Source organism: Prenolepis imparis, unplaced genomic scaffold (assembly GCF_030444845.1).
Source record: "Prenolepis imparis isolate NDT839.2.m4 unplaced genomic scaffold, iyPreImpa1.0 SCAF_98, whole genome shotgun sequence".
Classification (NCBI taxonomy): domain Eukaryota; kingdom Metazoa; phylum Arthropoda; class Insecta; order Hymenoptera; family Formicidae; genus Prenolepis; species Prenolepis imparis.
In genome coordinates, this window is record NW_028141256.1 from 11,968 (window position 1) to 24,816 (window position 12,849).

General features: G+C 25.8%; 1 protein-coding gene across 4 annotated transcripts; it reads left to right on the forward strand.

Moving 5' to 3' along the window:
• Positions 1-1,836: 1,836 nt before the first annotated feature.
• LOC145947551 (uncharacterized) lies at positions 1,837-8,292 on the forward strand. Of its 4 annotated transcripts, none has more exons than XM_083057341.1 (7): positions 1,837-2,033; positions 2,097-4,593; positions 4,763-4,987; positions 6,029-6,151; positions 6,982-7,202; positions 7,348-7,507; positions 7,616-8,292. In XM_083057341.1, the coding sequence occupies exons 2-7, from the start codon at positions 4,395-4,397 to the stop codon at positions 7,780-7,782; spliced, it is 1,095 nt and encodes a 364-aa protein (XP_082913467.1). In that variant the 5' UTR covers positions 1,837-2,033; positions 2,097-4,394; the 3' UTR covers positions 7,783-8,292. The 4 variants fall into 4 exon arrangements, with proteins under 4 accessions (XP_082913467.1, XP_082913468.1, XP_082913469.1 ...); XM_083057342.1 differs by having other exon boundaries at positions 4,374-4,593; XM_083057343.1 differs by having other exon boundaries at positions 4,379-4,593.
• Positions 8,293-12,849: the final 4,557 nt, after the last annotated feature.

Genomic DNA, 12,849 nt, shown 5'->3' on the forward strand with positions numbered 1-12,849 from the left:
TGTACATAATTGTGGTAATACATTAAAGTACATACCATGTATATACATTCGTGCACATAATTTGGATATACATTAAAGTACATGCCATGTATATACATTATGTACATAATTGTGGTAATACATTAAAGTACATACCATGTATATACATACGTGCACATAATTTGGATATACATTAAAGTACATGCCATGTATATACATATATGTACATAATTGTGGCAATACATTAAAGTACATGCCATGTATATACATTCGTGCACATAATTTGGATATACATTAAAGTACATGCCATGTATATACATATATGTACATAATTGTGGCAATACATTAAAGTACATGCCATGTATATACTGTGTATATATATAATTTGGATATACGTTAACGTACATGCCATGTATATACATATATGTATATAATTGTGGCAATACATTAAAATACATACCATGTATATACTGTGTATATACATCATTTGGATATACATTAACGTACATACCACGTATATACATATGTGCACATAATTGTGGCAATACATTAAAGTACATGCCATGTATATACATATAATGTACATAAGATGTATACAAAATGTACATATGATAAGTACATACATAAAATGTGCAGGATGCACAAATAATTCTCATTGTATTTGCCGTTTTAGAAGTTTATGCGATGGTTCTAAAATCGTCTTATGTAAAAGGTATCAATCATGTAATTTTTTTGTTAGAATGAAAACGTGAAAAGTGAAAATTTATCAGTGATTTCGCTTGCGTCATGAATCATAAGTTTTAATTTTTACCAATATAGTTTCATATGCTAAAGATCTATCAATCAGTTCTCTAACTTAATATCATATCATTCACTAAAAATAATTGTGATCTAGAACACTCAAGCGTATCTCACATATAGAGGTCCTGTGTTAGGTTCATTCTTTTCACTTTTTTATTTCTAAATGGGTTTTTCAATTTTTGAAATAAAAATATTGATTATAATTTATGTAGCAATGCGTTTTTCTACACAATAATATACATACTTTATTTGTGCTTTGTGAGTATATAGATCGAAAGTTGTAAAAAATACTAGTTACAGACCAGCGACGTTGAGATTGACAGACGTAGCAACAGAAGTAAAAGCAACTTTCAGGCGATCTTTTTTATCAATGATATCTGTATTTATTCGAAAAAGGTAAGTTGAACGATATATTCTTTTTTTACATTTTCATTGAATATTTCTATGTGACTAGAAAATCTATGATTTCTTTCTTTGAAAGAAAAAAATATATTTTCTCATAAATTTTATTTGTTTTTTTTGAAAGTTTTTTTAACTTTTGAGTTCTTTTTAACCTTTGCAGAAAAACAAATAAAATTTATCTTTTTAAAAAATATAGATTTTTTGAAAGAAACCATCGAACTCTTAATTGAGTTTCTTCGATACTTTTATTCCATAAACGAAAGATTGTTCGTGTTTTATTGGCTTTTTATTGCAATTTTGTTGTTAATTTATACAATAATTGTCTATAAAAGCAAAATTAAAAACAAAATTCTGTGAAAATATTTCAAAGTAATATTAGCGTCCAAAATCTATAAAATGGAAATAAAATAAATTTTTTTGTATGATAGCAGAAAAGATTTTAGATACTTTATGAAACATTTCTCCTTCTTGATCATATATTTCACACATGCAAAATGGCCTGTGTGATGCTTAATTAAGGTTATTACCCTGCTTCCAAAATAACCTTTTTGACCTGTACGGCCATAGTTGAGATAGAAAATATATCTTTCTCTGTCGATCTTCTTCGCGCGCGCTTGCACGCTATGGCCTCTTCATTAGTAAGCTCTGTTCGCTACGCTACGCTGGAACTCTGCAAGACCGTCAAGCGCATGCGCGCCAGACCAACGTGCGAGACCTGGGAACGGCATCACGTCTGTATCTTCGTGCATCAAATTCCATTGTGCATTGTGTTCCGATATTAATACGTTATTTCGACAAAATTTTGTGTTGTATCAAAGTATACAGTAATTTACCAGCTATTCTTTTCTAAAGTAAGTATTATATACATAGTATACACATAATTGCTTAATTTCATTAATTTATACAATTTGTAGTTATATTCTAACCTTGTTTCGACCATGGCTATGTACGAGCTTGAAATAAGAAAGAAGATAAAGTTTAAAAAAAAACTTAGAAATAAAATAAATCAATCTCTAGCTATAATCAATAATAATTCAAACTTATTTTATGATTCTTATGGCATTAATACCAATGATGATTGCAACATTGATAATAATGTTAACGATAATATAATGTACAAGAATTCATGTCACATTAATGATAATTGCACAAACATCAATTCAACAATGAGCAATGAGTTACTTCATAACGTGGATAATACTGAAAAATTATTACATGATGTTAGACAGGAAAGAATTGATATACCGCTATCTGAGAAACTAGCCAAATGGGCTATAAAGGAAAATATTACATTGTCAGCGTTGAGAAATCTACTTTCTATTATACGGGAAATACCTGGTTGTGATGATCTACCAAAAGATCCAAGAACACTTTTAAAAACACCTAGAAATGTAGCTGTAACATCTCTAGGTAATGGAACATATTATTATTTTGGTATTGAGAAAACTTTAAACTTATTTTGTAAAAATCACAAGATCAGCATATCAGCAAATAAAGAGTTTTTATTAGCTGTCAACATTGACGGTTTGCCTTTGAGCAAAAGTACTAATAGCTCGTTTTGGCCTATTTTATGTTCTATCAAATCAATAAAAGTTCTTATGAAACAAGTGTTTTTGGTCGCCTTATATCATGGCACAGAAAAGCCAAAATCTGTTGATGATTATTTTAGAGACTTTGTTAATGAATGTATTTATCTATCAGCTAACGGTATATCAATCAATTCTTGTAAATATAATTTTCGAGTTTTAATGTTAATTTGCGATTCACCCGCAAAATCATTTGCCTTATCTATTAAGCATCACACAGGCCATTTCTCATGTACGAAATGTGATCAAGAAGGAGAAATGTATCATAATGTATTATGCTTTATTGAGACTAGAAATTTTTCCAAAAGAACCGATACTTCTTTTAGAACTGCTGCTCAATCAGAGCATCATACTGGTAGAAGCTTGCTGTTAAATATACCAAACTTTAATATGATAGATAACGTACCAATTGACTATATGCATTGTCTTTTGTTAGGAGCTATGAAAAGACTTCTTTGTCACAAACGGTATGGGTGGATTCATGGTAAACCACCTTATAAATTACGAGCTCGTGATGTTAATAAAATTAGTGAAAACCTTTTAAAATTAAAACGATATATTCCTCATGAATTTTCTAGAAAGACGCGTTTTATAAATGAGTGTAAAAGATATAAGGCTACAGAATTTAGGTTTTTTTTATTATACGCTGGTCCTATAGTTTTGAAAGAGATATTATCATCCAAAATCTATAATCACTTCATTACATTAAGTCTTGCAAGTTCTTTAATGATAAGTGAATATTATTCAAAACTTGAAAACTATGTAATATATGCTCATAATTTGATGGAACATTTTATTTGTCAATCCATAAAAATTAATGGTCCAGATTTTGTATCGCATAACATACATAATCTTTTACATTTAAGTGATTGTGTAAAACTGTATGGTGCACTTGACAACTTCAGCGCATTTCCTTTCGAGAATTATATGCAGCAATTAAAAAAAAAGATTCGCAAATCTGCTCAACCTCTGCAACAAATTATTCATCGTACAACTGAAGAATATAATATTACTCAATGTACAAATATCACAGAAAATGATTCTTCTGCGAAACTATTAATGGAACATTTTGACGGACCACTGATAAATAATTGTACATCTCCGCAATACAGAAAAGCACAGATAGATAATTATTGTTTAAATATTTTAAAAATAGCCGATAGATTCGTAGAGTTAAAAACCAACGTTATTATCGAAATTAAAAACTTTGCTTCGTATAAAAATTCTGTATGCTTAATAGGTTATCGATATAGCAAGCAAGAACATTTTTATTCTAAACCATATTCATCATCTTTGCTTAATATTCAATATATAAAAAAAGATAAAAACATACTTGAAATGTGGAATATCGAATTTATAAAAAGAAAATTAGTAGTACTACCATACAAAAAAAAATTAATCTCATTTCCTTTATTACATGCATAATTTTATAATTTTATAATTTATTATTTTTAACCATAAATATAAGTACATTGCTATTATTATTGATATTAATAATTAAAATTTATTAGAGTTGTAATGTTTAATTATAAAAAATTGCAAAAATTAATATTAGATTGCTAAATTTATAAACATATTTGAATGTACATAATATAAAATAATTAGTTTAGTTATAAAATATCCAAGATGACCTGGTACGTTGTAAAATTTGATGATGAGGACACAGTTGAAGCTGTACCTGACATATGGTACATGAAAAAAAATTCACAATGCTATTGGCCACCTGAAGGCACTGCAAAACATATTATAGTAGACTTTATAAAAAAAAAGCAATCTCCTGGAGCCGACTGGGCACTCTATGAAGCAAACCTTTTAGGCAGCTATGGTAAAATACACTTTGACACATTCTCACAGAATACTTTATATAATAAAATACTCCTAAAATGTTTATACGTAAAATGTTAATACATTTAGTATAATACACTAAATGTATTAACATTTTACGAAATTTGTATGGATCGATTTTTTATTGTTTTTAATTTTGTTTTTTATAGACAATTATAAAATAGCACAAAAAAAAGCCAATAAAGCTAAAAACACAAATAATCTCTCCTCTAATAACGAAGAATTGAAAAGGAAATATAGACGTAGAAGGAGCACGAAAAAAAGCCATCATAAAGAATCTGAAAATGAATATGAATTATCCTCTGAAACCGAAGTATCCTCGGATAATGTTATATATCCTGTTCCAACTCCAATAGAAAAAACTCAATTAAGTGGTAAGTAATATAAGCAACAATCATACAATATTATACATATATTTGTAAGACAAGAATTCTATTTTAATATTTCATTAATAATTTTTTGTATAATAAAAATAAAAAAACTCAAAAATTAAATAATGAAAAATACAAAAATAGGGCAAGAGCTTCAGCAAGGTGTTCGTGCAAAATTGTACTTTCTTACTTTCTTACTTTAAGAATTACACAATCTACAAATTGATGATATCAGTAAAACTATGAATCTTTTATTAAGAAGTAAAAGTAATGAGTGGCAGAACTTATCATTGCATGAAGATGTTTTAGATATCACATTTCCAGTAAATGAGAATTCTTTAACTCTAGAAGACTTGTTAGATTCTGAACATAAGTAATGATTGGTAAAGTATATTTGATTATAAATTGATTATAAAAACGTTTTAATGTGAATTATTTAAATTATATAAAACTTTTTGGTAAACGTTTCTGTCCGATATCAGACCTTCAGTAACATAAAAATTATAATAAATTCTACGCCGTAATTATAAACATAATTGTCGCCATAATGTATGTCAAATTAATCATTAATTTTATTAATACTATATCATTCTGTCGCCTATTGATAACACAGTCAAATGTTTTTGTCAAAACGATAGACTCAATCGATATTATTTATATAATTACGGCAGAATTTTGTTATAATTAGTATGTTGCTGAAGAAGGTCTACTATCAAACAGAAACGCGTTTAACCAAGTAATGAAGTAACATTTTGCGCGAACACTTTGCTGTGGCTTTTGTTCTATTTTTATATTTGTAATTATTTTTTATATCAATGCTTTTTAATATTCTGTTTGTGCATATAGTACAGAAAAAAAATATTTAATCTATTCATCAGAAATAATGAAATAAAGATGTACAAAGATGATTTCTTTAAAAATATACAATATTTTTTCATACATTTTATTAGTATACTTTGTTTTTCTGTCTCAAAAGTTAAAAAGTCTCAAAGAAATATCCAATGATATGTAAAAAGAGTAACGTTCAATCATTATTTTTTGAAGGGATTAATGTCACTGACAAAAATGATCAGTTGAAAGCTTCTACCTCTGTTACTACGTCTAATAAGTCTGAAAATCTATCTGCAGTATCACAGCAGCCTACTTCGACTCTTCAACAGAATAATGGTAAGATTAAATTTGTACATGTAATAATGAAAATAAGATTAATTTTTTTTGTAGTACCACTAATTTTCTTTTGATAAATTTGATATTCCATATTTTAAACAAGTTTTTCTCTTTTTTTATATATTAAATATTAAGTAAAGATGATAAATATGGTTTAAAAATGATCTTGTTGTATCGATATCCTATTAAGGCTTTTGGGTACTCGCTGTGACCATGTTGAATCGTAACGTCAGAAGCAAGAAGTGTCACGTTGAGAATTCATAGATGTCATTTTTGGATAAATAAATATTTTGATACAATACCACTTCAGATGGCTTTAACGTACTTTTAAAATACCTCGAAAACTATGCTTTTCTCTTGATAGCCAATCAACAACTGTAAAATGATCGTAATATCAGACTTTGTAATATGGAATAGCTGTGCATGTGCAAGACTGAACGGACTAGGACTTTATATAGCTATTTTTTACAGCTGTTGACTGATTATAAAGGGAAAAAGATAATTTTCGAGGTATCTTAAGAGTATGCTAAAGTCAGGTGTGAAATGTTGTTTTATCAAAATATATCTTTTCATTTAAAAATGGCATCTAAGAATTTTTGTTTTCTCGCCTCTGACGTCACAATTTTGACATGGCCGGAGATGTACAATTATTTATCAGTGGTCTGTCAAAATGTTCTATTAATAGTTTCACAAAACAATCATTTTCTGCAATATTTGTATATTGAGTATTTTGTAATATGTGTTATTTTTTCTATACTATGCGTAAATAAATTATATTATTTTTGAAGGAAGTGTTGCTATATAATTTATAATCGATGTTTTTATTTCAGAATATCAAAAACGAATTCTAAGAGAATTACACATTCTAAGTTTAAAAATGGACGATATTGTTGAAAGTATGAGTCTTTTATTAAAAAGTAAAAGAAATGAATCGCAAGACTTAACTTCGCATGAAGAAATTCTAGATATCACACGATCATTTCCGGTAAATGAGAATTCTTTAGCTCTATTAGAAAACTGGTTGATAGACTCTGAACATAAGAAACTATTGGTAAGAATTTTTAAGTACGATATATTTGATTATAAAAATGTTTCAATTTAAACAATTAAATTAATATAAAAAATTATTCAATATTTAAGTCTTTATTTTACAATTTTTCAATTAAAGAAATTAAATAATCTTTTTATAATGGCAGTCGCAACATTTAAGTCGTATTGGAGGTAGTAACGTTAAAGAGATTGTACGGAGAATTATGTATCATGTATTTACTAACGAAGTTGGTATGATTTACTCTTGGGAAGGAGCAAAGAAAAAGAAAATCTTCAAGGATTTAGCTGTAGCATCTACTATTTTCTGTAAATTAAAAACCATTAAGTTATAATAATACAATTATAATAATAATCATACAATTAAAATTTTGCAAAACTTTTTACTTTAATATAATTTGTGATAATCTTTTGCAGCTGCCGTACGACTCAATAAGAATACTAATGATTGCACAAATGCAGAAATTATAAGTTTTATAAAAGCATGGCTTGTAAGGAGCAAAGATCGTTTTAATAATAACAAAAATAAACCTGCAACTACTCAAGACGTTAATGAGAACCCGCAGATCAGTAACGGAGAGTAGTCTTAAAATATTTAAAACACACTACTCATATGATGGCAGCTATGGTATAGAATAGAGAGTAAAAATAGTACAAAAGTTTCTATTATTTTTAATAATTCTTTGTTTCTTCGCGTACGTTCACTGTACGTATTATATTTACACACAATGAATTTTGTTTTAATTTACTAATATTTACGGTTCTGATAAAAAATATTAATATATTCCTATATTATTCCTGTATTATTAGATTTTTTATTAATAATTTCTAACATACATATGTTGTAGTAATATATTCATATATTGTAGTAATCTTAATTACACTTTTGCGTTATTCAAGTATTTTATTTTCATACATATGTGTTAATATTATTTAAAAAAAGTGTATAGAAGTTGCCATATCTTGCGCTTTAGTTTTAAAATTACAGTTTTGTTATAAAAATACATATGTACCTTATGACTAACTAATATGCATCTTATGCTCATTTCATATACGTGCAATAAATACAATTTTTTTATTACTTCTAAGTTTAACTTTTGTGTTATTTATTCTCTTGCAATAATCTTTTATATAACTTTGTTGAAATAAACATTTAGTTTGTATATAATACGTACGTGCATGGCGTGTACATTATATGTATAGAAGATGTGCATAATACATGCATAGAATGTATATAATACTCGTATGGCGTGTGTACATAATATGTGCGTAGCACGTATGTGACATGTCCAGAATGTCTTCATTTTAAATGATCCACTTGAATATTTCTTAGGGAGTATTTTAGGGGAAAATATTTCAGACAAAAGTTATAGAGTTTAGAGGGAAGTGCTTAATAGTGATCTAAATTTTTAATTACGGTCATTTACTAAAGTCATTTACAGGTCAATTTTGTTTTTAAAAGAAACTGTCAATTATATTTTATATTAATCGATTCTTTGTTATATTCTGTGTAAAAAATTACAAGCGTATTTATAAGATATTTTATGTTTTATAGTTTGACATTTGGTCAATTTTTTAATAATTTCTTACATAAAATGTAACAAAGAATCGATTTATATAAAAAAATTGTAGGAGTTTCCTAAAAAGAAATTGATCTCTATATATATGATCTTGGTAAATGAACGTAATTCAAAATTTAAGTCACCATTAAGTATTTCCTTCTAAACTCTACAACTTTTGAAATATTTTCCCCTAAAATGCTGTCCCTAAGAAATATTCAAGTAAATCATTTAAAATGGAACATTTTGGATATGTTACGTATGTGCTACATGCACATATAATACGTGCGTGGCATGTACATAATATGTATATACATCCTATGCATGTCTTACGCACATTCTATGTATATATTATGTATACATTCTATATACATGATATGCACGTATTATTTTCATCTTATGCATGTGCCATGTACATCTTATGTACATATTATGTACATATGCTATGCACGTATTATGTACAGCCTATGTACATTCTGTACATGTGTCATGTACATCTTATATACATATTATGTACATGATATGTACATATTATGTATATCCTGTGTACATCCTATGCATGTGCCATGTACATCTTATATACATATTATGTATATGCTATGTACGTATTATGTATATCCTATGTACATCCTATGCATGTATTATGTATATCTTATGTACATATTATGTACATGCTATGCACGTATTATGTATATCCTATGTACGTGCATAAAAATTAAATGTACATGCATGAAGTATATACATAGAATGTGTTTTTTCATGTACATATGTATATTTTTATGACATTCCATGTACATGCGCTGGGGGTACTATTGCATTTACATTTCATATACATTGGATGTACGCTGTAATACATGTGTATATATTATGTATATACAATATAAATAAATGTATATGAAATGTATATACATTGTATATCAAATTGTTTTGTGGGTAATGTGGGAGATTACATCATTGGGTGAGCAACCTTACTCTACAACAAAATCTAATCTCGAAGTGATAAGTTACGTACGCGAGGGAGGCAAGTTGCAGATGCCTCTCGATTGTCCATCCTCATTATATCAGTTGATGCAGCGTTGCTGGGGTGTAGCAAATGCCAGACCAAATTTTAAACTTTGTCTGAACAATATTATAGATCTAAGAAGTGACGCAGAATTGCATCCAATATAAATATTATCTAGTTGGCACAATTAATTAATTATTTGAACATGTGTATATTAAAGCTAAACAAATTTTTGCACATCTATTTGAGATATTTGAAAATATGTCTGTATTATACGTCTGTATACATATTTGCATAAAAAAAATTTTAAACTTTAACATATATTTTGTTTACTAACACTGAAAAATAAGAAAAAAACAAGTAGTTATACCAGTGTTCAAATAGATAACTACTTTTGATTTTAGTTATAAATGGCATTTAGAGATAGGTGAAATTACTATAAAATGTGTAATGTACTAAATTCTATACAAATCACATTTTTTAAAAATTTGTTTTTATATATCTGATCAAAATTCTTCATGCATATCAAAAATATTTTGTATGTCAAACAGGAAATAAAGAAGGACGCGAGAATGGGTTAATAAAGGTTAATAAAAATTTACATATATCTGTTTCTCTTAGCAAATAAGTCATGGAAAGCCTGACTCTTTTGTTGGATTAGCTTAGTCTAATAATTCGTCTAATAATTATAATTTATATTCTAATAATTTGGTTTACGTATTAGTTTCAGATTACTCAGTTAATTTCTTTAAGTAAAAGTGGCTCTATCTTAATTCAACTTCTTTTTCCATGAATGCGTTTATTATCACTGACACTTTTAACAATGTTTATATTTCAACATTAAACGTTTTTATTATCATTTTCTTTATAATCATAAAAATTTTATTTTTTCTGTATTTAAAAACATCTTATAAATATATTTTAATGTAAACAAATGTTCTGGAGAGCACAATGCTATGAACTTTTGACAATGTTATAACTTTCGATTTATGTCTGATGAAAATATGTACATACATATATGACATATATATGTATATGTATATGAATTAAATATATATATATATATATATATATATAATTTTTTTATAGTCAAATCAGTATAGAAGTGGTATTAAATGTGCTTATTAATAATGCGTATACTGGTAAACAATTATTTGGCGAGGTAAATTTTATACTTGTTTTATTATAAAATTTTCGTTATAATTACTTATTTTTTATCACAATGTATTACATATCATATATTGTAAATGATGTACGTATTTTTCTGTTTCTTTCGGAGATATGTTGTATTTCAATATAATTTATGCTAATTATTTGATAAACTCGTTTTTCGTGATAATTAATTACAAAATTTTGATTGATAAAACAATCAAAATTAAAATAATATTAATTTTAGATACGTGAATTTGCGGGAAAATATATAAGACCCCCATATTTAAAATATAGTATTCACTACAAGTTAATAACACGTTCTCATGAAATGGACGATCAGATGCAATTTTTTCACCGTTTGTTCGAATCAGAAAATCGAGAAGCTCAATACGTACATAATATAAATACAGTAAAACACTCATTTTTATTAAATGTCCAATATTATATCATAAATATTTAAAATAATTTTTTACATATTTTAATGTTTTATATATTTATTATTTATTTATAAATTACCTGTTTCTTAAGTGAGCACTTGATTTCAATTATTTTCTTGATTATTTCTAATTATATTGTATTATATTGTAAATGTGTTTAAATGTATTTAATGTTAAATTAGTTTTTATATATTATTCAGTTTTATTGTTTATATAAACATTAATAATATTTACGTAATGCTTATTATACACATATATGTATATGTATGTGTATATGATATTATGTATATTAATTATATTTATAATACTCTATTAAATATTAATATAAAGATATGTTAAATAATATAATATAAATATAAGATATGAAATTAAATAATATAAATATAAGATAGAAAATTTAATATACATATAGGATATAAACATTAATATTTGATTTATTATTAATATTTACTTAGTACATTCAACGTAATAGTTAATATTAATATTAGCAATACTATTTTATATTAATGTTTACAAAATTAGTATTTTATTATTAATATCTTTATAATATTATATATTAATGGTGTTTATTTTTCTTGTAAAATAACGAAAATTTTAATAACGAACTTTAATGTAATTATAATTTCAACATGCCAAAATATATAATTTTACATATATGTTTATTTCGTATTTTCTAAAAAATTTTTCTACAACTTCTTAAATATATGTATAACATTGTGCAGTAATATTAACTCCTTTTTCACATTACAATTTTTTAATCATGGAGAAAGATAAATAAAGTAAAATAAGAATGTATAAATGAATAAAATATGTATATGTATATTAATTACCATTAGTGATTTTCTTTTATTTTTTCTAAAGAGGAAGGTAAAATACAAGAAGATAAAGAAAAATAAAATTCACACCTTGAAATTATTTTTTATTTATAATTAGGTATATTATTTACTATGCGCGTTTTAATAAGATAATTATAGAAAATAGGAAAAAATCAAGATAATATAAAATAAAAAAATAAATCAAATTGTGTGAGTTACTAATTTAACTACAAACACACATTAAATTTCAAAATTAAAATTGTTTAGGGCTTTATGAACTAAATGATACTGATTAAATTAAAAAAAAGCTATAATTTTTTTTTAAGAAATTAAATAATTATGTACAAGTGCACAATTTCTAAAAATTCATTGTATAAACATCTCTATTTATGTACATTAATAGAATTGTGAAAAAAATGTTTTATGTTGAAGAAAAAAAAAATCTTTTTTAAAAAAGTATTGTGTTTCAAAATATGAATACGATGTTTAAATAGATGTGTTTTTACTATAAAACTTTTGTACTGCGTAAAAAGGTAATTAAATTGTGTTTCTCATATGAAAGCCACATGGATTTTACTTTACTTGTAAAAAGTTGAATTTTGCATTACTGATTCCGTATCATTAAAACAAAATTTTTAATTCTTCTCACATTACAGTAGAATAAAAATTCAGTAAAAAGATAGAA